General features: G+C 44.4%; 1 protein-coding gene and 1 non-coding gene across 4 annotated transcripts; one reads left to right on the top strand and one right to left on the bottom strand.

Moving 5' to 3' along the window:
• Positions 1-5,085: 5,085 nt before the first annotated feature.
• Positions 5,086-25,523, bottom strand: rab11a (RAB11a, member RAS oncogene family). Of its 3 annotated transcripts, none has more exons than XR_016495018.1 (6): positions 25,092-25,523; positions 21,333-21,528; positions 14,776-14,969; positions 13,405-13,485; positions 8,069-11,230; positions 5,086-8,005 (listed from the first exon to the last, which is right to left on the bottom strand). XR_016495018.1 is itself a non-coding variant. In XM_036969491.2 (5 exons), the coding sequence occupies exons 1-5, from the start codon at positions 25,129-25,131 to the stop codon at positions 11,094-11,096; spliced, it is 648 nt and encodes a 215-aa protein (XP_036825386.1). In that variant the 5' UTR covers positions 25,132-25,523; the 3' UTR covers positions 5,086-11,093. The 3 variants fall into 3 exon arrangements, 1 of the variants encoding a protein (XP_036825386.1); XR_016495017.1 differs by having other exon boundaries at positions 5,086-8,068; positions 8,218-11,230; XM_036969491.2 differs by having other exon boundaries at positions 5,086-11,230.
• trnaq-cug (transfer RNA glutamine (anticodon CUG)) lies at positions 25,497-25,568 on the top strand. The gene has a single exon. It is a non-coding gene; the product is annotated as a tRNA-Gln (tRNA).
• Positions 25,569-26,949: the final 1,381 nt, after the last annotated feature.

Raw genomic sequence — 26,949 nt, 5'->3', positions numbered from 1 at the left:
GGACAGTATGCCATTATCCCCAGCTAGTATGTTGATCAGTAATAGGACAGTATGACATTATCCCCAGCTAGTATGTTGATCAGTAACAGGACAGTATGCCATTATCCCCAGCTAGTATGTTGATCAGTAATAGGACAGTATGCCATTATCCCCAGCTAGTATGTTGATCAGTAATAGGACAGTATGACATTATCCCCAGCTAGTATGTTGATCAGTAATAGGACAGTATGCCATTATCTCCAGCTAGTATGTTGATCAGTAACAGGACAGTATGCCATTATCCCCAGCTAGTATGTTGATCAGTAATAGGACAGTATGCCATTATCCCCAGCTAGTATGTTGATCAGTAATAGGACAGTATGCCATTATCCCCAGCTAGTATGTTGATCAGTAATAGGACAGTATGTCATTATCCCCAGCTAGTATGTTGATCAGTAATAGGACACTATGCCATTATCCCCCGCTAGTATGTTGATCAGTAATAGGACAGTATGCCATTATCCCCAGCTAGTATGTTGATCAGTAATAGGACAGTATGCCATTATCCCCAGCTAGTATGTTGATCAGTAATAGGACAGCATGTCATTATCTCCAGACAGTGTTGATCAGTAATAGGACACTATGTCATTATCCCCAGTTAGTATGTTGATCAGTAATAGGACAGTATGCCATTATCCCCAGCTAGTATGTTGATCAGTAATAGGACAGTATGCCATTATCCCCAGCTAGTATGTTGATCAGTAATAGGACAGTATGCCATTATCCCCAGCTAGTATGTTGATCAGTAATAGGACAGTATGCCATTATCCCCAGCTAGTATGTTGATCAGTAATAGGACAGTATGCCATTATCCCCAGCTAGTATGTTGATCAGTAATAGGACAGTATGTCATTATCCCCAGCTAGTATGTTGATCAGTAATAGGACAGTATGCCATTATCCCCCGCTAGTATGTTGATCAGTAACAGGACAGTATGACATTATCCCCCGCTAGTATGTTGATCAGTAATAGGACAGTATGCCATTATCCCCAGCTAGTATGTTGATCAGTAATAGGACAGTATGCCATTATCCCCAGCTAGTATGTTGATCAGTAATAGGACAGTATGCCATTATCCCCAGCTAGTATGTTGATCAGTAATAGGACAGTATGCCATTATCCCCAGCTAGTATGTTGATCAGTAATAGGACAGTATGTCATTATCTCCAGCCAGATGTGATCAGTAATAGGACAGTATGCCATTATCCCCAGCTAGTATGTTGATCAGTAATAGGACAGTATGCCATTATCCCCAGCTAGTATGTTGATCAGTAATAGGACAGTATGCCATTATCCCCAGCTAGTATGTTGATCAGTAACAGGACAGTATGACATTATCCCCCGCTAGTATGTTGATCAGTAATAGGACAGTATGTCATTATCTCCAGCCAGATGTTGATCAGTAATAGGACAGTATGCCATTATCCCCAGCTAGTATGTTGATCAGTAATAGGACAGTATGCCATTATCCCCCGCTAGTATGTTGATCAGTAACAGGACAGTATGACATTATCCCCCGCTAGTATGTTGATCAGTAATAGGACAGTATGTCATTATCTCCAGCCAGATGTTGATCAGTAATAGGACAGTATGCCATTATCCCCCGCTAGTATGTTGATCAGTAATAGGACAGTATGTCATTATCTCCAGCCAGATGTTGATCAGTAATAGGACAGTATGCCATTATCCCCAGCTAGTATGTTGATCAGTAATAGGACAGTATGCCATTATCCCCAGCTAGTATGTTGATCAGTAATAGGACAGTATGCCATTATCCCCAGCTAGTATGTTGATCAGTAATAGGACAGTATGCCATTATCCCCAGCTAGTATGTTGATCAGTAATAGGACAGCATGTCATTATCTCCAGACAGTGTTGATCAGTAATAGGACACTATGTCATTATCCCCAGTTAGTATGTTGATCAGTAATAGGACAGTATGCCATTATCCCCAGCTAGTATGTTGATCAGTAATAGGACAGTATGTCATTATCCCCAGCTAGTATGTTGATCAGTAAAAGGACAGTATGCCATTATCCCCAGCTAGTATGTTGATCAGTAATAGGACAGTATGCCATTATCCCCAGCTAGTATGTTGATCAGTAATAGGACAGTATGCCATTATCCCCAGCTAGTATGTTGATCAGTAATAGGACAGTATGCCATTATTCCCAGCTAGTATGTTGATCAGTAATAGGACAGTATGCCATTATCCCCAGCTAGTATGTTGATCAGTAATAGGACAGTATGCCATTATCCCCAGCTAGTATGTTGATCAGTAATTGGCGACAGGTTTTTAATGTGAACATTATTTACATAAAGAACATATGTGCTTTTTCCCACCAATGGTGTGTTTCCACCAAACAGACTTGTTGTAGATAAAATATCATCCGTGTGTGACGATGCAGTGTGCACAAAATGTCATTGTTGGTTTAAGTTTTCATGTACTGAATAAAAATCTAGTGTTTTAACTGTACAGAAAATGTTGTCACAAAAAAACTGTTGTTTTAAAAGTAGAAAAAACAAATGTGCCTACTCTGGTCTTGTTTATGTGCGATCTAGCCAACAGCTCGCAGATACAGTGTGGGTACGCTAGCCTGCTTGAAGTGATTGTGGCCAAGACGGAGATTATTTTTATTTGTCAAAACGGCAGTGAAGCATCGATCATCATGTCACCAGAATAAGACACCGTACACTTTCACCACCGTGTGAAGTTCATCATCACTTATTTCATCTGCAGCCTAGTCAACTGTATAGTTTCCCCGAGTCGTAGTGGGAGGACCACGCACACAAACACGCACAAACACGCACACGCACACACACACCATATCATCTCCTGACTAGAGGTCGACCGATTATGATTTTTCAACGCCGATACCGATTATTGCAGGACCAAAAAAGCAGATACCGATTAAAAATCGGACGATTTTTATATATATATATATTTGTAATAATGACAATTACAACAATACTGAATGAACACTTATTTTAAGTTAATATAATACATAAATAAAAATATATTTAGCCTCAAATAAATAATGAAACATGTTCAATTTGGTTTAAATAATGCAAAAACAAAGTGTTGGAGAAGTAAAAGTGCAATATGTGCTATGTAAGAAAGCTAACGTTTCAGTTCCTTGCTCAGAACATGAGAACATATGAAAGCTGGTGGTTCCTTTTAACATGAGTCTTCAATATTCCCAGGTAAGATTTAGATTGTAGTTATTATAGGAATTATAGGACTATTTCTCTCTATACCATTTGTATTTCATATACCTTTGACTATTGGCTGTTCTTATAGGCACTATAGTATTTCCAGCCTAATCTTGGGAGTTGATAGTCTTGAAGTCATAAACAATAACTGTGCTTCAAGCACAGCGCTAAGAGCTGCTGGCAAACGCAGTAAAGTGCTGTTTGAATGAATCCTTACCAGCATGCTGCTGCCTACCACCACTCAGTCAGACTACTATATCAAATATCAAATCATAGACTTCATTATAATAAACACAGAGAAATATGAGCCTTAGTTCATTAATATGGTCAATATGGTCAAATCATTTCGAAAACAAAACGTTTATTCTTTCAGTGAAATACAGAACCATTCCGTATGTTGTCGAACGGGTGGCGTCCATCAGTCTAAATATTATTGTTACATTGCACAACCTTCAATGTTATGTCATAATTATGTAAAAGTCTGGCAAATTAATTACGGTCTTTGTTAGGAAGAAACAGTTGGCAACGAGCCAGGCGGCCCAAACTGTTGCATATACCCTGACTCTGCCTGCGCTGAACGCAAGAGAAGTGACAATTTCCCTAGTTAATATTGCCTGCTAACATGCATTTAATTTATCTAAATATGTAGGTTTAAAAATATATACTTCTGTATATTGATTTTAAGAAAGGCATTGATGCTTATGGCTAGTGTCACGTTCTGACCTTTATTTCCTTTGTTTTGTCTTTATTTAGTATGGTCAGGGCGTGAGTTGGGGTGGGCAGTCTATGTGTGATTTTCTATGTTGGGGTTTTGAGTTCAGCCTAGTACGGTTCTCAGAGGCAGGTGTCGTTAGTTGTCTCTGATTGAGGATCATACTTAGGTAGCCTGGGTTTCACTTTTGAGTTGTGGGTGGTTGTTTCCGTGTGTGTGTTTGTTGCCACACGGTTCTGTTTCGGTTTCATTTGTTTCATGTTTATTGTTTTGTAGTGTTCAGTTTATGTCTTTAAATAAACGTTATGGACACTTACCACGCCGCGCATTGGTCCTCCGATCCTTCTCGCTACTCCTCCTCAGAAGAGGAGGAAGAATGCCTTTACAGCTAGGTACATTTGTGCAACGAATGTGCTTTTTTCGTGAATGCGCTTTTGTTAAATCATCGTTTGGCGAAGATGAAGTAGGCTGTGATTCGATGATAAATTAACAGGCACCGCATTGATTATATGCAACGCAGGACAAGCTAGTTAACCTAGTAATATCATCAACCATATGTAGTTAACTAGTGATTATGTTAAGATTGATGTTTTTTTTATAAGATAAGTTTAATGCTAGCTAGCAACCTTCCTTGGCTCCTTGCTGCACTCACGTAACAGGTGGTCAGCCTGCCACGCAATCGGGGGTCCAAAAAAGGCTGATTACCGATTGTTATGAAAACTTGAAAAATCGGCCCTAATCGGTCGACCTCTAGTTTGTTGGGCTATATCTGTGGTATACCGGTCATCATGAGCCTTGATGAATATGATATGAACATTTGAAAAACAGCCCTAATTAAAATCGTCCATGCCGATCAGATCGGTCGACCTCTACTCCCGACTCCAAGTTTACGTCAGTATGATGGTTATTATCTCCATATTTGGGCATAAAGGCGTTTCCACCACCATTTCTCACATAATGAATTTTACCGACACAAAAAAAGATCCCACGATGTCGAACAAACAAATGATCTGTCAGCATTTCTAAAATTGTACCGACACTTCCTGTTTCCATCACAGATGTAGTGAGATGTTTTTTTTTAAATACGGTATTACTTTACTGCATACAAACTGAATGGGACCTTTAAACTCAGAGGTAAGTTTATTTATTCATCGTAATTAGTGGACACAGAAGAGTTTAATTATAAACAAAACAAATAAGAAATAACAACAACAACAACAACAAAATCACAGCACAGCATGAATGAAAACATAAAAACAGTGGTGCCGAGGCATAAAGTGAAAGATCATTGACATAATTAAAACCACACAACAGCAATAGTTAAGGGGACTTCATAGACCGAGCAAAGCTAGCCTGCTCCAAAGCTAGCCTGCTCCAAAGCTAGCCTGCTCCAAAGCTAGCCTGCGCCAAAGCTAGCCTGCGCCAAAGCTAGCCTGCGCCAAAGCTAGCCTGCGCCAAAGCTAGCCTGCGCCAAAGCTAGCCTGCGCCAAAGCTAGCCTGCGCCAAAGCTAGCCTGCTCCAAAGCTAGCCTGCTCCAAAGCTAGCCTGCTCCAAAGCTAGCCTGCGCCAAAGCTAGCCTGCGCCAAAGCTAGCACTAAAAAAAAAAAAGTGCACTACTTTCAACCCCTATGGAAGAATGGTGTCACGCCCTGACCTTAGTTCCTTTTTTATGTCTCTGTTTTAGTTTGGTCGGGGCGTGAGTTGGGGTGGGCATTCTATGTTTTGTATTCTACGTTTTGAATTTTCTGTTTAGTGTTTTTGTTGCACCTTGCAGCACTGTTCGTTTGTCGGTCTGTTTTGTTCCAGTATACCACGCTGCTCTTTGGTCCTCTTCTCCTTCTCCCAACGACAATCGTGACACATGGTGCCATCTGAATTCTAGCAAAAAAATGTTTTACAACAGGAAAATAGACATTTTAGTGTTTGTTATTGGACTACTAGTGCAGGTAGTCCCTCCCGGTTTTAAATCAGTTTTCTACTGTTTGGTGCCTAATGAACACATCCCAGGTCATCACAGTACGATACAAGGCTGCAGTCATTCCCAGAAAAAGTAGTGGTGTCAGGGGTAATAAACATTCAGGTCGTTCATGTTACCAGTCATGGTGGTCTATAATAGCATATCAATATAGCATGCTAATCTATCATTCATTATCACGGAAGCAGTGCAGACTAATTTGTAACGCTCTTCATTTGATTGATGGGTTGTTTTAAATTCAGTGCAAAACAGACACTATTTTACGTGAAATGGGTTATGAATTAAATTAATCTGGTCTGATTCCAGACAGTGGGTTATTAATGAAGTTAATCTGGTCTGACTCCAGACAGTGGGTTATTAATGAAGTTAATCTGGGCTAACTCCAGACAGTGGGTTATTAATGAAGTTAATCTGGTCTGACTCCAGACAGTGGGTTATTAATTAAATTAATCTGGTCTGACTCCAGACAGTGGGTTATTAATTAAATTAATCTGGGCTAACTCCAGACAGTGGGTTATTAATGATGTTAATCTGGTCTGACTCCAGACAGTGGGTTATTAATGAAGTTAATCTGGTCTGACTCCAGACAGTGGGTTATTAATGATGTTAATCTGGGCTAACTCCAGACAGTGGGTTATTAATGATGTTAATCTGGGCTAACTCCAGACAGTGGGTTATTAATGAAGTTAATCTGGTCTGACTCCAGACAGTGGGTTATTAATGAAGTTAATCTGGTGACTCCAGACAGTGGGTTATTAATGATGTTAATCTGGTCTGACTCCAGACAGAGGGTTATTAATGAAGTTAATCTGGTCTGACTCCAGACAGTGGGTTATTAATGATGTTAATCTGGGCTAACTCCAGACAGTGGGTTATTAATGATGTTAATCTGGGCTAACTCCAGACAGTGGCTCCTACCCACACTACTATTACCCTGTAGACCAGGCCTGCTGTTGGCCGTGGTAAATTGTGTGATCTGCTTGATACGAGTTGTTTGGAGTGAACTGCAGCGCACCGTGGCTACCTGCCAACCACCCTGATCACACGTACATTTTTACGGGTAGGTACCTGTCCTGTCCACCAACTCCGAGAGATAGGTGAGCTGGGCTTCAAGAGAAGGGGAGGTGGCATCTGAAAACTATCTACAGACCAACCAACAAGTCATTCTACAATAAAGGCACTGAAACAAGTCACTACTCAGTACTCAAGGCATTAGGCACAGAAACAAGTCACTCCTCAGTACTCAAAGCATTAGGCACTGAAACAAGTCACTACTCAGTACTAAAAGCATTAGGCACTGAAACAAGTCACTACTCAGTACTAAAAGCATTAGGCACTGAAACAAGTCACTACTCAGTACTCAAAGCATTAGGCACAGAAACAAGTCACTACTGACACTGTGTTAGGGAGTCTAGCTCTAATGAATCAGTCTGAACAGACACTGTGTTAGTGAGTCTAGCTCTAATGAATCAGTCTGAACAGACACTGTGTTAGTGAGTCTAGCTCTAATGAATCAGTCTGAACAGACACTGTGTTAGGGAGTCTAGCTCTAATGAATCAGTCTGAACAGACACTGTGTTAGGGAGTCTAGCTGTAGGTCTCTGCAGGTCTCTCCAGACAGTGGTTATGTATGTGCCATTACTTGACTTGATTAGTTGACCCTTGACATGAAGGTGAACCATGCTTAGCCTGGTCCCACATCCGTTTGTGCTGTCTTAGCGACTCCTATAAATCACATAGAGTTGGCAAGATAGCACAAACAGAGCTGGAACTCAGGACTCAGACTAGACCATGCTAGCATCACGAGTAGTGGCAACAAGACGTTCTGCCACCATCCATCCCCATGACAACAACCTGGTCAATCTAGCAACACACGGAAAGTGCTTCACAGCTCAGATACTGGTTATTGAGCTACATGCTTTTCAGAACTCCGAAATTCCTCATAAATCTCAGTAGGAGGATGCCTTCCCTAGTTAATCCTTCCTGATATCAGAAATTCCTTGAAACATGATTAATAAAAAACCTTGGAAATGTAGGGAACGTTTCAGGAATTTTGCAACACTAGCCTAATTTTGCAACCCTAGCCTATCATCATTAGCATTATAGCATTACTACCACTGTTCCCTAGCCTATCATCATTAGCATTATAGCATTACTACCACTGTTCCCTAGCCTGTCATCATTAGCATTACTACCACTGATCCCTAGCCTATCATTAGCATTACTACCACTGTTCCCTAGCCTGTCATCATTAGCATTACTACCACTGATCCCTAGCCTATCATCATTAGCATTACTACCACTGTTCCCTAGCCTGTCATCATTAGCATTACTACCACTGATCCCTAGCCTGCCACCATTAGCATTACTACCACTGATCCCTAGCCTGTCATCATTAGCATTATAGCATTACTACCACTGTTCCCTAGCCTGTCATCATTAGCATTACTACCACTGATCCCTAGCCTATCATCATTAGCATTATAGCATTACTACCACTGTTCCCTAGCCTATCAGCATTAGCATTATAGCATTACTACCACTGTTCCCTAGCCTGTCATCATTAGCATTACTACCACTGATCTCTAGCCTATCATCATTAGCATTATAGCATTACTACCACTGTTCCCTAGCCTATCAGCATTAGCATTATAGCATTACTACCACTGATCCCTAGCCTATCATCATTAGCATTATAGCATTACTACCACTGTTCCCTAGCCTGTCATCATTAGCATTACTACCACTGTTCCCTAGCCTGTCATCATTAGCATTACTACCACTGATCCCTAGCCTATCATCATTAGCATTACTACCACTGTTCCCTAGCCTGTCATCATTAGCATTACTACCACTGATCCCTAGCCTGCCACCATTAGCATTACTACCACTGATCCCTAGCCTGTCATCATTAGCATTATAGCATTACTACCACTGTTCCCTAGCCTATCAGCATTAGCATTATAGCATTACTACCACTGTTCCCTAGCCTGTCATCATTAGCATTACTACCACTGATCCCTAGCCTATCATCATTAGCATTATAGCATTACTACCACTGTTCCCTAGCCTATCAGCATTAGCATTATAGCATTACTACCACTGATCCCTAGCCTATCATCATTAGCATTATAGCATTACTACCACTGATCCCTAGCCTATCATCATTAGCATTATAGCATTACTACCACTGTTCCCTAGCCTATCATCATTACCATTTAGCATTACTACCACTGATCCCTAGCCCTTCATTAGCATTATAGCATTACTACCACTGATCCCTAGCCTATCATTAGCATTACTACCATTGTTCCCTAGCTTATCATTATCATTATAGCATTACTACCACTGATCCCTAGCCTATCATTAGAATTATAGCATTACTACCACAGAGAGAACATTATCTAGTTATGCAGCACACCACCAGGCTCCCAAATGGTCCCTTAAGCTATTCCTTTTATAGTGCACTACTACTGGTTAGGGTAAGGCCTCTGGTTAATAGTAGTGCACTACATTAGGGAATAGGGTGCAATTTGTGGATTCACAGGTCAGCCAGGGTAATGAGAGTACAGTGCAGTCAATTTGAAGCTTACAGGTGAACAAAACAAACCTCAAATGATTTAATAAAACATCTAAAAACAAAAACAGTAAATCATATATTAAAGACATTTCTGTGAAGATTCGTCCAGCGTTTGTCTGATTATTAAATCGTTGCTTTATAATAATATAAAAGACGGCAGAAATAAAAAGCTGTGTAGTCCTGACTGGGGATCCTTAAGGAACCAACGGGATCAGACACAGCTGTATAGTCCTGACTGGGGATCCTTAAGGAACCAACGGGCTCAGACACAGCTGTATAGTCCTGACTGGGGATCCTTAAGGAACCAACGGGATCAGACACAGCTGTATAGTCCTGACTGGGGATCCTTAAGGAACCAACGGGATCCGTAAGGAACCAACGGGCTCAGACACAGCTGTGTAGTCCTGACTGGGGATCCTTAAGGAACCAACGGGCTCAGACACAGCTGTATAGTCCTGACTGGGGATCCTTAAGGAACCAACGGGATCACAGCTGTATAGTCCTGACTGGGGATCCTTAAGGAACCAACGGGATCAGACACAGCTGTATAGTCCTGACTGGGGATCCTTAAGGAACCAACGGGATCACAGCTGTATAGTCCTGACTGGGGATCCTTAAGGAACCAACGGGATCAGACACAGCTGTATAGTCCTGACTGGGGATCCTTAAGGAACCAATGGGATCACAGCTGTATAGTCCTGACTGGGGATCCTTAAGGAACCAACGGGATCAGACACAGCTGTATAGTCCTGACTGGGGATCCTTAAGGAACCAACAGGCTCAGACACAGCTGTATAGTCCTGACTAGGGATCCTTAAGGAACCAACGGGATCAGACACAGCTGTATAGTCCTGACTGGGGATCCTTAAGGAACCAACGGGCTCAGACACAGCTGTATAGTCCTGACTGGGGATCCTTAAGGAACCAACGGGATCCGTAAGGAACCAACGGGATCCGTAAGGAACCAACGGGATCCGTAAGGAACCAACGGGCTCAGACACAGCTGTATAGTCCTGACTGGGGATCCTTAAGGAACCAACGGGCTCAGACACAGCTGTATATTCCTGACTGGGGATCCTTAAGGAACCAACGGGATCACAGCTGTATAGTCCTGACTGGGGATCCTTAAGGAACCAACGGGCTGACACAGCTGTATAGTCCTGACTGGGGATCCTTAAGGAACCAACGGGCTCAGACACAGCTGTATAGTCCTGACTGGGGATCCTTAAGGAACTAACAGGCTCAGACACAGAAGTGTGCAAGACAAGTAAGTGCACACTTTGGAGGCAGCCTCTACTCAGTATAGACCCTAGAGCCTGGCCACACAGCTGTGTCTCGGTCTAGAGCCTGGCCACGCAGCTGTGTCTCGGTCTAGAGCCTGGCCACGCAGCTGTGTGTCAGTCTAGAGCCTGGCCACGCAGCTGTGTCTCGGTCTAGAGCCTGGCCATGCAGCTGTGTGTCAGTCTAGAGCCTGGCCACGCAGCTGTGTCTCAGACAGACAGGACCAAAGCAGTCTTTTAGAAGGGGGTTTGGGGTCGGGGGTCAGGGGGAAGCAGGTGGTACTGGTGATGCCGTTAAATGCTCTGACAACATTGCATCTTTGGTTTATTCTCCGTCGGCTGCACCTGGATGTTGACCACGTTGTTGCTAGGTGACATGTTGTTGTCTTGCCGGTCTGACATCTGTTTCTGAGAGACAATGCGATAGATTTCTGCAGGGAGGGAGGGGGGATGTGGAAGACAGGAGGCAGAGCGAGGAAGAGAAGAGACAGACGGGGGTGAGAGAGGGACAGGAGGGAGAGAGAGAGGGACAAGAGGGAGATTACCATGTTATACTGCAGTACTTTACTCCCAGCTTAAACAGGAAATGATCTAGTACAATCACCAGATCGGATCACGTTCCCTATGAAACATTGGTTTGACTAGACTCTGTGTGTTAGTACAGGCATGGCAGGAGCCACAGGAAGAGAGTTGATCCACGGCAGAGCAGTGGACCTCATCTGGACCCCGGAACTCAGCTGTGATTAGGTATTCAGGAAGCTCATCTGGCCCCCGGCCCTCAGCTGTGATTAGGTATTCAGGAAGCTCATCTGGCCGCTAATCACAGCTGAGGACCAGGTATTCGGGAAGCTCATCTGGCCCCCGGAACTCAGCTGTGATTAGGTATTCAGGAAGCTCATCTGGCCCCCTGCCCTTAGCTGTGATTAGGTATTCAGGAAGCTCATCTGGCCCCCTGCCCTTAGCTGTGATTAGGTATTCAGGAAGCTCATCTTGCCCCCGGGCCTCAGCTGTGATTAGGTATTCAGGAAGCTCATCTGGCCCCCGGCCCTCAGATGTGATTAGGTATTCAGGAAGCTCACCTGGCCCCCGGCCCTCAGATGTGATTAGGTATTCAGGAAGCTCATCTGGCCCCTGGCCCTCAGCTGTGATTAGGTATTCAGGAAGCTCATCTGGCCCCCGGAACTCAGCTATGATTAGGTATTCAGGAAGCTCATCTGGCCCCCGGCTGTGATTAGGTATTCAGGAAGCTCATCTGGCCCCCGGAACTCAGCTGTGATTAGGTATTCAGGAAGCTCATCTGGCCCCCGGAACTCAGCTGTGATTAGGTATTCAGGAAGCTCATCTGGCCCCCGGAACTCAGCTGTGATTAGGTATTCAGGAAGCTCATCTGGCCCCCGGAACTCAGCTGTGATTAGGTATTCAGGAAGCTCATCTGGCCCCCGGAACTCAGATGTGATTAGGTATTCAGGAAGCTCATCTGGCCCCCGGCTGTGATTAGGTATTCAGGAAGCTCATCTGGCCCCCGGCTGTGATTAGGTATTCAGGAAGCTCATCTGGCCCCAGGCCCTCAGCTGTGATTAGGTATTCAGGAAGCTCATCTGGCCTCTAATCACAGCTGAGGACCAGGTATTCGGGAAGCTCATCTGGCCCCCTGCCCTTAGCTGTGATTAGGTATTCAGGAAGCTCATCTGGCCCCCTGACCTTAGCTGTGATTAGGTATTCAGGAAGCTCATCTGGCCCCCGGAACTCAGCTGTGACTAGGTATTCAGGAAGCTCATCTGGACCCCGGCCCTCAGCTGTGATTAGGTATTCAGGAAGCTCATCTTGCCCCCGGCCCTCAGCTGTGATTAGGTATTCAGGAAGCGCATCTGGCCCCCGGCCCTCAGATGTGATTAGGTATTCAGAAAGCTCACCTGGCCCCCGGCCCTCAGATGTGATTAGGTATTCAGGAAGCTCATCTGGCCCCCGGCCCTCAGCTGTGATTAGGTATTCAGGAAGCTCATCTGGCCCCCGGCTGTGATTAGGTATTCAGGAAGCTCATCTGGCCCCCGGAACTCAGCTGTGATTAGGTATTCAGGAAGCTCATCTGGCCCCCGGAACTCAGATGTGATTAGGTATTCAGGAAGCTCATCTGGCCCCCGGCTGTGATTAGGTATTCAGGAAGCTCATCTGGCCCCCGGCCCTCAGCTGTGATTAGGTATTCAGGAAGCTCATCTGGCCCCCGGCTGTGATTAGGTATTCAGGAAGCTCATCTGGCCCCCGGAACTCAGCTGTGATTAGGTATTCAGGAAGCTCATCTGGCCCCCGGCCCTCAGCTGTGATTAGGTATTCAGGAATCTCATCTGGCCCCCGGAACTCAGCTATGATTAGGTATTCAGGAAGCTCATCTGGCCCCCGGAACTCAGCTGTGATTGGGTATTCAGGAAGCTCATCTGGCCCCTGGCGCAGCAGAGATGATCACCCTAACACACAACCACTGGTCTCTTCTCTCATTCTCTGGCCTGTGCTAAACCCTGTGCCATAATACAATATAGTCCATTTAAAATATAATGACTTTATTAAACCTTATAGAAAATAGACAATGCACAGACAGAGGACTACTCACCAGTCAGAATGGTCTGGAAGGATGTCTCCACGTTAGTAGAGTCCAGGGCTGAGGTCTCCAGGAAAGACAAACCGTTCTTCTCTGAGGGACAGAGGGAAATGGTAAACCATGTCAATCACTACTGTGTTAACGTCTCCCCGCGACGTCGCAGAGACGTCTCCCCGCGACGTCGCAGAGACGTCTCCCCGCGACGTCGCAGAGACGTCTCCCCGCGACATCGCAGAGAGACGTCTCCCCGACACATCGCAGAGAGACGTCTCCCCGACACATCGCAGAGACGTCTCCCCGCGACATTACAGTAAGTGAATAAGCAAACCCTGATCACCGACAGCCACTCATGAGTAAGGAAAAGATGAACACCACTACTCTTAGACCTCCTTATGTGGGAGTAGGGAGGCATGGTTGGTACTAGCCTGATACCAGACCTGCACAAATACATCTGAAACCAGACCAGGTTGGATCTGAAACCAGACCAGGTTGGTTCTGAAACCAGACCAGGTTGGTTCTGAACTGACCCGAACAAATACAACTGAAACCAGACCAGGTTGGATCTGAAACCAGACCAGGTTGGATCTGAAACCAGACCAGGTTGGTTCTGAAACCAGACCAGGTTGGTTCTGAACTGACCCGAACAAATACAACTGAAACCAGACCAGGTTGGATCTGAAACCAGACCAGGTTGGTTCTGAACTGACCCGAACAAATACATCTGAAACCAGACCAGGTTGGATCTGAAACCAGACCAGGTTGGTTCTGAACTGACCCGAACAAATACAACTGAAACCAGACCAGGTTGGATCTGAAACCAGACCAGGTTGGTTCTGAACTGACCCGAACAAATACATCTGAAACCAGACCAGGTTGGTTCTGAAACCAGACCAGGTTGGTTCTGAAACCAGACCAGGTTGGATCTGAAACCAGACCAGGTTAGATCTGAACTGACCTGAACAATTACATCTGAAACCAGACCAGGTTGGTTCTGAAACCAGACCAGGTTGGATCTGAAACCAGACCAGGTTGGATCTGAACTGACCTGAACAATTACATCTGAAACCAGACCAGGTTGGTTCTGAAACCAGACCAGGTTGGATCTGAAACCAGACCAGGTTGGATCTGAAACCAGACCAGGTTGGATCTGAAACCAGACCAGGTTGGATCTGTCCTGACCTGAACAAATACATCTGAAACCAGACCAGGTTGGTTCTGAAACCAGACCAGGTTGGATCTGTACTGACCTGAAAAAATACATCTGAAACCAGACCAGGTTGGTTTTGAAACCAGACCAGGTTGGTTCTGTACTGACCTGAACAAATACATCTGAAACCAGACCAGGTTGGTTCTGAAACCAGACCAGGTTGGTTCTGTACTGACCTGCAAACGCCCGTGCCCCATCGGTGGGCACAGCCCTGAGGTGGCGCAGGTCACTCTTGTTGCCAACCAACATAATAACGATGTTGCTGTCAGCATGGTCTCTCAGCTCCTTCAGCCAACGCTCCACGCTTTCATAGGTCAGGTGCTTGGCGATGTCATAGACCAGAAGAGCACCCACGGCACCACGGTAATACCTGTGGACCAGAGAAGACAGTTAAAATCAAATTTGATTGGTCACATAAATATATCTAGCAGATAGGAGAAAACAGACGTGACAACCACCAACACTATCAGAATAGAGCCATAAGGGAGTCAAGACATCTACCACCCCACTACCACTATCAGAATAGAGCCATAAGGGAGAATAGACATCTACTACTATCAGATTACAGCCACAAGGGAGACTAGACAGCTACCACTATCAGATTAGAGCCATAAGGGAGCCTAGACATCAACCACCGCACTCCACTTCCACTATCAGATTAGATCCATAAGGGAGCCTAGACATCAACCACCGCACTCCACTTCCACTATCAGATTAGATCCATAAGGGAGACTAGGCATCTTCCACCCAACTACCAATGTCAGATCAGAGCCATAAGGGAAACTAGGCCTCTACCACCCCACTTCCACTATCAGATTCGTGCCGGAAGCGAGACTAGACATCTACCACTATCAGATTAGAGCCATAAGGGAGTCTAGACATCTACCACTATAGGATTAGAGCAATAAGGGAGCCTAGGCATCTACCACTATCAGATTAGAGCCATGAAGGAGACTAGACATCTACCACCCCACGGACACTATCAGATTAGAGCCATAAGGGAGACTAGGCATCTACCACTATCAGATTAGAGCCATAAGGGAGACTAGGCATCTACCAATATCAGATTAGAGCCATAAGGGAGACTAGGCATCTACCAATCCACTATCACTATAAGATTAGAGCCATAAGGGAGACTAGGCATCTACCAATCCACTATCACTATCAGATTAGAGCCATAAGGGAGACTAGGCAACTACCAACCCACTACCAATGTCAGATCAGAGCCATAAGGGAGACTAGGCATCTACCACTATCAGATTAGAGCCATAAAGGAGACTAGGCATCTTCCACCCCACTACCAATGTCAGATCCGAGTCATAAAGTAGACTAGGCATCTACCACCCCACAACCACTTTCAGATTAGAGCCATAAGAAAGACTAGACATCTACCACCCCACAACCACTATCAGATTAGAGCCATAAGGGATACTAGGCACCTACCACTATCAGATTAGAGCCATAAAGGAGACTAGGCATCTACCACCCCACTACCAGATTAGAGCCGTAAAGGAGACTAGCATCTACCACTACCAGATGAGATCCATAAGGGAGACTTGGCATCTTCCACCCAACTACCAATGTCAGATCAGAGCCATAAGGGAAACTAGGCCTCTACCACCCCACTTCCACTATCAGATTCGAGCCGGAAGCAAGACTAGACATCTACCACTATCAGATTAGAGCTGTAAGGGAGTCTAGACATCTACCACTATAGGATTAGAGCAATAAGGGAGCCTAGGCATCTACCACTATCAGATTAGAGCCATGAAGGAGACTAGACATCTACCACCCCACGGACACTATCAGATTAGAGCCATAAGGGAGACTATGCATCTACCAATCCACTATCACTATCAGATTAGAGCCATAAGGGAGACTAGGTAACTACCAACCCACTACCAATGTCAGATCAGAGCCATAAAGTAGACTAGGCATCTACCACCCCACTATCACTATCAGATTAGAGCCATAAGGGAGACTGCATCAACCACTATCAGATTAGAGCTATAAGGGAGACTAGGCATCTACCAACCCACTATCACTATCAGATTAGAGCTATAAGGGAGACTAGGCATCTACCACTATCAGATTAGAGCCATAAAGGAGACTAGGCATCTTCCACCCCACTACCAATGTCAGATCCGAGTCATAAAGTAGACTAGGCATCTACCACCCCACAACCACTATCAGATTAGAGCCATAAGGGATACTAGGCATCTACCACCCCACTATTTCTACCAGATTAGAGCCATAAGGGAGACTAGGCATCAACCACCCCACTATCAAAGTAGAGCCGTAAGGGAGACTAGACATCTACCACTATCAGATTAGAGCCATAAGGGAGACTAGGCATCTACCACCCCAATACCACTATCAAATTGGAGCCATAAGGGAGACTAGACATCTACCACCCCACTACCAATATCAGATTAGAGCCATAAAGGAGACACGGCATCTATCACCCCACTACCAATATCAGATTAGAGCCATAAGGGAGACTAGGTAACTACCAACCCACTACCAATGTCAGATCAGAGCCATAAAGTAGACTAGGCATCTACCACCCCACTATCACTATCAGATTAGAGCCATAAGGGAGACTGCATCAACCACTATCAGATTAGAGCTATAAGGGAGACTAGGCATCTACCAACCCACTATCACTATCAGATTAGAGCTATAAGGGAGACTAGGCATCTTCCACCCCACTACCAATGTCAGATCCGAGTCATAAAGTAGACTAGGCATCTACCACCCCACAACCACTATCAGATTAGAGCCATAAGGGATACTAGGCATCTACCACCCCACTATTTCTACCAGATTAGAGCCATAAGGGAGACTAGGCATCAACCACCCCACTATCAAAGTAGAGCCGTAAGGGAGACTAGACAACTACCACTATCAGATTAGAGCCATAAGGGAGACTAGGCATCTACCACCCCAATACCACTATCAAATTGGAGCCATAAGGGAGACTAGACATCTACCACCCCACTACCAATATCAGATTAGAGCCATAAGGGAGACACGGCATCTATCACCCCACTACCAATATCAGATTAGAGCCATAAGGGAGACTAGACATCTACCACCCCACTAACACTATCAGATTAGAGCCATAAGGGAGACTAGACATCTATCACCCAACTACCAATATCAGATTAGAGCCATAAGGGAGACTAGACATCTACCACCCCACTAACACTATCAGATTAGAGCCATAAGGGAGACTAGACATCTACCACCCCACTAAAACTATCAGATTAGAGCCATAAGGGAGACTAGGCATCTATCACCCCACTACCAATATCAGATTAGAGCCATAAGGGAGACTAGACATCTACCACCCCACTAACACTATCAGATTAGAGCCATAAGGGAGACTAGACATCTACCACCCCACTACCAATATCAGATTAGAGCCATAAGGGAGACTAGACATCTACCACCCCACTACCACTATCACATTGGAGCCAAAAGGGAGACTAGGCATCTACCACTAGACCCACCCCACTTCCACTATCAGATTAGATCCATAAGGGAGTCTAGGCATCTACCACCCCACGGACACTATCAGATTACAGCCACAAGGGAGACTAGACATCTACCACTATCAGATTAGAGCCATAAGGGAGCCTAGACATCAACCCCTGCACTCCACTTCCACTATCAGATTAGAGCCATAAGGGAGCCTAGACATCAACCCCCGCACTCCACTTCCACTATCAGATTAGATCCATAAGGGAGACTAGACATCTACCACCCCAATACCACTATCAAATTGGAGCCATAAAGGAGACTAGACATCTACCACCCCACTACCACTATCAGATTAGAGCCATAAGGGAGACTAGGCATCTATCACCCCACTTCCACTATCAGATTAGATCGACAAGGGAGACTAGACATTACCATCCCACTACCACTATCAGATTAGAGCCACAAAGTAGACTAGACATCTATCACCCCACTACCACTATCAGATCAGATCCATAAAGGAGACTAGTCATCTACCACCCCACTACCACTATCAGATTAGAGCCATAAAGGAGACTAGGCATCTACCACTCAATTTATAAATGTCTCATGAGCTCGGTTCAACCGTTGCTCCCCAACAGAAGACAAAATATACGTTTGTTGTACTCCAATGTTTGTAAACAATGTAAATGTAAAATACTGTATAGCCTCATAACATGGTAAATGTCTGGACTCCCTTATGGTTTTGACCGTTTTGAAGTTTCGTTCCTCCTACTGCTTTGAGCATACATACCCTCAATATAAAAACGATCCATTTTAAACTGTATATCTAAACATAACACAAAAACTACTGCAGGATGGCGAACCTGAACAAATCAAAATAAAATGTAAACCCCGTTCAGGAGATCCAGATGAGTCGTCTCTGGTAGATAATTTTTATTTTTGGGGAAAAAACATCAATTTTCCACCATGTATATACAGTGCCTTGCGAAAGTATTCGGCCCCCTTGAACTTTGCGACCTTTTGCCACATTTCAGGCTTCAAACATAAAGATATAAAACTGTATTTTTTTTTGTGAAGAATCAACAACAAGTGGGACACAATCATGAAGTGGAACGACATTTATTGGATATTTCAAACTTTTTTAACAAATCAAAAAACTGAAAAATTGGGCGTGCAACATTATTCAGCCCCTTTACTTTCAGTGCAGCAAACTCTCTCCAGAAGTTCAGTGAGGATCTCTGAATGATCCAATGTTGACCTAAATGACTAATGATGATAAATACAATCCACCTGTGTGTAATCAAGTCTCCGTATAAATGCACCTGCACTGTGATAGTCTCAGAGGTCCGTTAAAAGCGCAGAGAGCATCATGAAGAACAAGGAACACACCAGGCAGGTCCGAGATACTGTTGTGAAGAAGTTTAAAGCCGGATTTGGATACAAAAATATTTCCCAAGCTTTAAACATCCCAAGGAGCACTGTGCAAGCGATAATATTGAAATGGAAGGAGTATCAGACCACTGCAAATCTACCAAGACCTGGCCGTCCCTCTAAACTTTCAGCTCATACAAGGAGAAGACTGATCAGAGATGCAGCCAAGAGGCCCATGATCACTCTGGATGAACTGCAGAGATCTACAGCTGAGGTGGGAGACTCTGTCCATAGGACAACAATCAGTCGTATATTGCACAAATCTGGCCTTTATGGAAGAGTGGCAAGAAGAAAGCCATTTCTTAAAGATATCCATAAAAAGTGTTGTTTAAAGTTTGCCACAAGCCACCTGGGAGACACACCAAACATGTGGAAGAAGGTGCTCTGGTCAGATGAAACCAAAATTGAACTTTTTGGCAACAATGCAAAACGTTATGTTTGGCGTAAAAGCAACACAGCTGAACACACCATCCCCACTGTCAAACATGGTGGTGGCAGCATCATGGTTTGGGCCTGCTTTTCTTCAGCAGGGACAGGGAAGATGGTTAAAATTGATGGGAAGGTGGATGGAGCCAAATACAGGACCATTCTGGAAGAAAACCTGATGGAGTCTGCAAAAGACCTGAGACTGGGACGGAGATTTGTCTTCCAACAAGACAATGATCCAAAACATAAAGCAAAATCTACAATGGAATGGTTCAAAAATAAACATATCCAGGTGTTAGAATGGCCAAGTCAAAGTCCAGACCTGAATCCAATCGAGAATCTGTGGAAAGAACTGAAAACTGCTGTTCACAAATGCTCTCCATCCAACCTCACTGAGCTCGAGCTGTTTTGCAAGGAGGAATGGGAAAACATTTCAGTCTCTCGATGTGCAAAACTGATAGAGACATACCCCAAGCGACTTACAGCTGTAATCGCAGCAAAAGGTGGCGCTACAAAGTATTAACTTAAAGGGGCTGAATAATTTTGCACGCCCAATTTTTCAGTTTTTGATTTGTTAAAAAAGTTTGAAATATCCAATAAATGTCGTTCCACTTCATGATTGTGTCCCACTTGTTGTTGATTCGTCACAAAAAAATACAGTTTTATATCTTTATGTTTGAAGCCTGAAATGTGGCAAAAGGTCACAAAGTTCAAGGGGGCCGAATACTTTTGCAAGGCACTGTAGATAACAATAACCTAACAATAACCTAGCAAATAACATAATGAATAAAGACTAAGTGACAACCTAATATTGAGCGTGCGAAGCTGAACACGCCCCCTACATCGTCTTGGTCAGCGTGAAAAGCTGGGCGTGGTGCACAGTTTTGACTAGGCTGCTGCCTGGGGATGTTCGGCCATGCAAAATGACTTGTAGATCAATGACTGTCAACACAGTTACAGGCCTAGTTTGACACTGAAGCAGAGTCAGTTGTCTCAGTACATGAGGTCTTTTCAGAAGGTAGAAAGTAGTATGAGCAACAACCCCAAAAAAGTGAATTAGTGATTCGTAACGTTTAAATACATTTTCTATTCGAGAAAATGTATTCAGATTTTCTGACCGATGTATGCTACATTTGGATGGTTTGGGGACCGTGGACCTGGATGGTTTGGGGACCGTGGACCTGGATGGTTTGGGGACCGTGGACCTGAATGGTCTGGGGACCGTGGACCTGGATGGTTTGGGGCCGATGCTGTCTTGTTCTAACATTTCAATCAGGGACTGATCAGTGAATCATTACATTCCTAGTATATGTGTGTGTGTGTGTGTGTGTGTGTGTGTGTGTGTGTGTGTGTTTGTGTGTGTGTGCGCACCACCACCAGAGAGACTCACGCTGATGTAATAGCCCGGTATCTCTCCTGGCCAGCTGTGTCCCAGATCTGAGCCTTCACGGTCTTCCCATCCACCTGGATACTGCGGGTGGCAAACTCCACCCCGATGGTGCTCTTACTCTCCAGGTTAAACTCATTCCGGGTGAAACGAGACAACAGGTTACTCTTCCCCACACCAGAGTCTCCTATCAACACCACTGGGCCAGAGAGAGAGAGAGAGATGGGTTAGAGTCTCCTATCAACACCACTGGGCCAGAGAGAGAGAGAGAGATGGGTTAGAGTCTCCTATCAACACCACTGGGCCAGAGAGAGAGAGAGAGATGGGTTAGAGTCTCCTATCAACACCACTGGGCCAGAGAGAGAGAGAGAGATGGGTTAGAGTCTCCTATCAACACCACTGGGCCAGAGAGAGAGAGAGAGATGGGTTAGAGTCTCCTATCAACACCACTGGGCCAGAGAGAGAGAGAGAGATGGGTTAGAGTCTCCTATCAACACCACTGGGCCAGAGAGAGAGAGATGGGTTAGAGTCTCCTATCAACACCACTGGGCCAGAGAGAGAGAGAGAGATGGGTTAGAGTCTCCTATCAACACCGCTGGGCCAGAGAGAGAGAGAGAGATGGGTTAGAGTCTCCTATCAACACCACAGAGAAAGAGACAGGTTTGAGTCAATTCAATCAAATCAAAATGTTATTTTTCACATGTGCCGAATACAACAGGTGTAGGTAGACCTTACAGTGTAATGATGAATACAACAGGTGTAGGTAGACCTTACAGTGTAATGATGAATACAACAGGTGTAGGTAGACCTTACAATGAAATGCTGAATACAAATTACTTACAAGCCCCTTAAACCAACAATGTAGTTTTAAGAAAAGTGTTAAGAAAGTATTTACTCAAATAAACTTAAGTTAAAAATAAATAAAACAACAACTTTATTAATCCACTCAGACACAATCAGATTACAAAAATCAATTTCTTCTATACAGTGGGGCAAAAAAGTATTTAGTCAACCACCAATTGTGCAAGTTCTCCCACTTAAAAAGATGAGAGAGGCCTGTAATTTTCATCATAGGTACACTTCAACTATGACAGACAAAATGAGAAAAAAATCCATCATGGTCCATAGTAATTACTCCACAATGGGAAGAACACATTTTATCATATGTCATGATGAGAATGGTGTTGTTGTTGCTGTTGTTTTAAGCATCGGTCTTTACACAAGCAGGATATAGTAGATATCTAGCTACCGTTATAACGCGTTATTTAGTAGACATGTCTTCTGTAAGAAAAGATATTAAATGAATGACATCACATCACGTTATAAAATAAAAGGTAGCTGGAGCAACTAGCTATGGTTTCAGTAACTAAATTGTGGTCATTTGGCAAGCTAGCTAGTCGACAAAATTAAAAGACAAAATGATCAGAGGCTCTATATTAGCATTATTGAGGAATATCAAGACAATAGTCTACTATATATGTATAACACTGTCATATCCAAACGCACTCATTTTAGTTCATAAGATATCAAGCTGACGTTAACTTTACAGCGAATGTGTAGCTAGCTAATTTATCTAGCGGCTAACTAGATTAGCAACGAGCTCCACCACCACTAGTATTAGCTAGCGGCTAACTAGATTAGCACCGAGCCCTACCACTACTAGTACTAGCTAGCTGCTAACTAGATTAGCACCGAGCTCCACTAGTACTAGCTAGCGGCTAACTAGATTAGCACCGAGCTCTACCACCACTAGTACTAGCTAGCGGCTAACTAGATTAGCACCAAGCTCTACCACCACTAGTACTGTACTAGCTAGCTCTAACACCACTAGTACTAGCTAGTGGCTAACTAGATTAGCACCGAGCTCTACCACCACTAGTACTAGCAAGCGGCTAACTAGATTAGCAACGAGCTCCACCACCACTAGTATTAGCTAGCGGCTAACTAGATTAGCACCGAGCCCTACCACTACTAGTACTAGCTAGCTGCTAACTAGATTAGCACCGAGCTCCACTAGTACTAGCTAGCGGCTAACTAGATTAGCACTGAGCTCTGCCACCACTAGTACTAGCTAGCGGCTAACTAGATTAGCACCAAGCTCTACCACCACTAGTACTGTACTAGCTAGCTCTAACACCACTAGTACTAGCTAGTGGCTAACTAGATTAGCACCGAGCTCTACCACCACTAGTACTAGCTAGCGGCTAACTAGATTAGCACCGAGCTCTACCACCACTAGTACTAGCTAGCGGCTAACGAGATTAACACCGAGCTCTACCACCACTAGTACTAGCAAGCGGCTAACTATATTAGCACCGAGCTCTACCACCACTAGTACTAGCTAGCGGCTAACTAGATTAGCACCGAGCTCTACCACCACTAGTACTAGCTAGCGGCTAACGAGATTAACACCGAGCTCCACTAGTACTAGCTAGCGGCTAACTAGATTAGCACCGAGCTCTACCACCACTAGTACTAGCTAGCGGCTAACTAGATTAGCACCAAGCTCTACCACCACTAGTACTGTACTAGCTAGCTCTAACACCACTAGTACTAGCTAGTGGCTAACTAGATTAGCACCGAGCTCTACCACCACTAGTACTAGCAAGCGGCTAACTAGATTAGCAACGAGCTCCACCACCACTAGTATTAGCTAGCGGCTAACTAGATTAGCACCGAGCCCTACCACTACTAGTACTAGCTAGCTGCTAACTAGATTAGCACCGAGCTCCACTAGTACTAGCTAGCGGCTAACTAGATTAGCACTGAGCTCTACCACCACTAGTACTAGCTAGCGGCTAACTAGATTAGCACCAAGCTCTACCACCACTAGTACTGTACTAGCTAGCTCTAACACCACTAGTACTAGCTAGTGGCTAACTATATTAGCACCGAGCTCTACCACCACTAGTACTAGCTAGCGGCTAACTAGATTAGCACCGAGCTCTACCACCACTAGTACTAGCTAGCGGCTAACGAGATTAACACCAAGCTCTACCACCACTAGTACTAGCAAGCGGCTAACTATATTAGCACCGAGCTCTACCACCACTAGTACTAGCTAGCGGCTAACTAGATTAGCACCGAGCTCTACCACCACTAGTACTAGCTAGCGGCTAACGAGATTAACACCGAGCTCTACCACCACTAGTACTAGCTAGCGGCTAACGAGATTAGCACCGAGCTCTACCACCACTAGTACTAGCTAGCGGCTAACTAGATTAGCACCGAGCACTACCACCACTAGTACTAGCTAGCGGCTAACTAGATTAGCACCGAACTCTACCACCACTAGTACTAGCTAGCGGCTAACTAGATTAGCACCGAGCTCTACCACCACTAGAACTAGCTAGCGGCTAACTAGATTAGCACCGAGCTCTACCACCACTAGAACTAGCTAGCGGCTAACTAGATTAGCACCGAGCTCTACCACTAGTACTAGCTAGCGGCTAACTAGATTAGCACCGAGCTCTACTACCACTAGAACTAGCTAGCGGCTAACTAGATTAGCACCGAGCTCTACCACCACTAGAACTAGCTAGCGGCTAACTAGATTAGCACCGAGCTCTACCACCACTAGAACTAGCTAGCGGCTAACTAGATTAGCACCGAGCTCTACCACCACTAGAACTAGCTAGCGGCTAACTAGATTAGCACCGAGCTCTACCACCACTAGAACTAGCTAGCTCGTATGAAACCATAATGAAGTTACATTTTATGGACGGGTAACGTTTTGGGGTCTGATTTGGCATAGATTTTTACCTTTGAACAAGTAGTCATACTCGTCATCTCTGTTCCCCATCCTGAATCAAAAATGAAGGCGAGGTTTCGATCCAATTGAAACCGTTTCCTTTTCTTCCTCGGTCCTATCCCGCTTGGTACTCTGCAATCTTTAAAACGGTATCTGCTGCAACTCGAACCTAGTCCGTTTTAACAAGCGAGTTATAGCATCCAACATGCTATAAAAACGCCCACTTCCGGATCGAGCTTTTGGTATTGATAACAAGTCTCACTTTATTTTGATGTTAAACGAAATATATTTATTGAATAAATGTATATATTATGGCAAAGTTGTTTTTCTTCATGACAGCCCAGCTAATCATGGACAACGGGAGAAATAAACTGTGTAATACGTACTAATACGTTGTATATCTCTGAGTATAACATGGTTCTATGGTGTAATGGTTAGCACTCAGGACTCTGAATCCTGCGATCCGAGTTCAAATCTCGGTAGGACCTGTGTTTTTTTGATTTTCTTAGCGGTGAATTAAAACAGTGGCAGACTTCTCGGTTATAAGGAATAGATGTATTTTTCAGTTTAAAGGGGTAGTCTGCAGTTGCTACATCCATTTATTTTGTGGATTTATCAATTAATATGTACCCATTGATTCTTGAAGAATCTAAATGCCTCATCTGCATTGTTTTATGCTGTGTTCAAGTGCTAGTCTGAACTAGGAAACTCGGAAATATGTGACATGCTAACTGGGTAGAGTTAAACATGAGCCGGGTTTAACAAATCCGCAAATCGGACATTTCCGACTCGACGTTAGCTGAGCCAGTTACTGAAATTATCTTTGACTGAAACAATGCTGTTAACCAAGATTCGTGTTGAATCTTCCGACAAAACCTAGCTCTACCAAACTACTGTAACAAGTAGTGCTAATGTTTACATTACTATGAGTTTTCATTTAGCAGCTGTTCTTCTGTCACAAGTCATTGCAGTTAGCTGCTATGCTCAGCTGACCCAACGATACGATCGTGGAGAAACATGCTGATTGACGGACTGATTTCTGATTACAATAATTTCCTCTTAATTGTGGGGCTGCATGTCTACAACGTCAGCATCATTTAAACAGGCTAAGCAAGCTTTTTTATGTCAGTGAATAAAGAGCTATCTAGCTACACTACATGACCAAAAGTATGTGGTCACCTGCTCGTCGAACATCTCATTCCAAAAATCATGGGCATTAATATGGAGTTGGTCCCCCCTTTGCTGCTATAACAGCCTCTACTCTTCTGGGAAGGGCGTTCCACTAGATGCTGGAATATTGCTGCAGGAACTTGCTTCCATTCAGCCACAAGATCATTAGTGAGGTCGGGGGCACTGATGTTGGGCGATAAGGCCTGGCTCGCAGGTGGCCTTCCAATTCATTCCAAAGGTGTTCGATGGGGTTGAGGTCAGGGCTCTGCAGGCCAATCAAATTCTTCTTCCAGCGCAATACCATTATTCCTCTTCCACCAAACTTTACACTTGGCCCTATGGGGTCAAATGTATTTTCAATTTTTCAGAGTTAATGGTGGGAGGCTTCGGTGGCTCAGACCCTGTAACGGGTGGAGGAGAGACCAGAGACGGCTCGGCCTTTGACTCCGACTCGTTGCTTAATGTGGAGAACTGGTTGAAAGTTTCTATGAGCGACACCGGTTGAGCATCCCGACAGCATTTCTTTCCAGAAGCCATGAGAAAGTTGTCCAGCTGCGGGGACCGTGCGGCAAGATTTATACTACCATCTGTACTTACTGGTGGCACAGACGCTGTTTCATCCTTTCCTACACTGAAATTACCCTTCCCAACGATTGCGTCTGAAGCTGGGCTTGCAGCACGGCTATCCTCACCATAAGC

This window comes from Oncorhynchus mykiss, chromosome 4 (assembly GCF_057628025.1).
Source record: "Oncorhynchus mykiss isolate SJ-2025 chromosome 4, ASM5762802v1, whole genome shotgun sequence".
In the NCBI taxonomy this organism is placed as follows: domain Eukaryota; kingdom Metazoa; phylum Chordata; class Actinopteri; order Salmoniformes; family Salmonidae; genus Oncorhynchus; species Oncorhynchus mykiss.
The sequence above is the reverse complement of the archived record's forward strand: the minus strand, read 5'-3'. Positions and strand labels throughout refer to the sequence as shown.

Excerpts from the sequence above, each read along its gene's own strand:
- rab11a (XM_036969491.2), bottom strand. The coding sequence starts at position 25,131 with ATGGGGAACAGAGATGACGAGTATGACTACTTGTTCAAAG. Across the intron at positions 14,970-21,332 it reads TACCGGGCTATTACATCAGC|GTATTACCGTGGTGCCGTGG; the intron begins GTGAGTCTCTCT and ends TCTGGTCCACAG. Across the intron at positions 13,486-14,775 it reads TGGGGCACGGGCGTTTGCAG|AGAAGAACGGTTTGTCTTTC; the intron begins GTCAGTACAGAA and ends TCTGTCCCTCAG.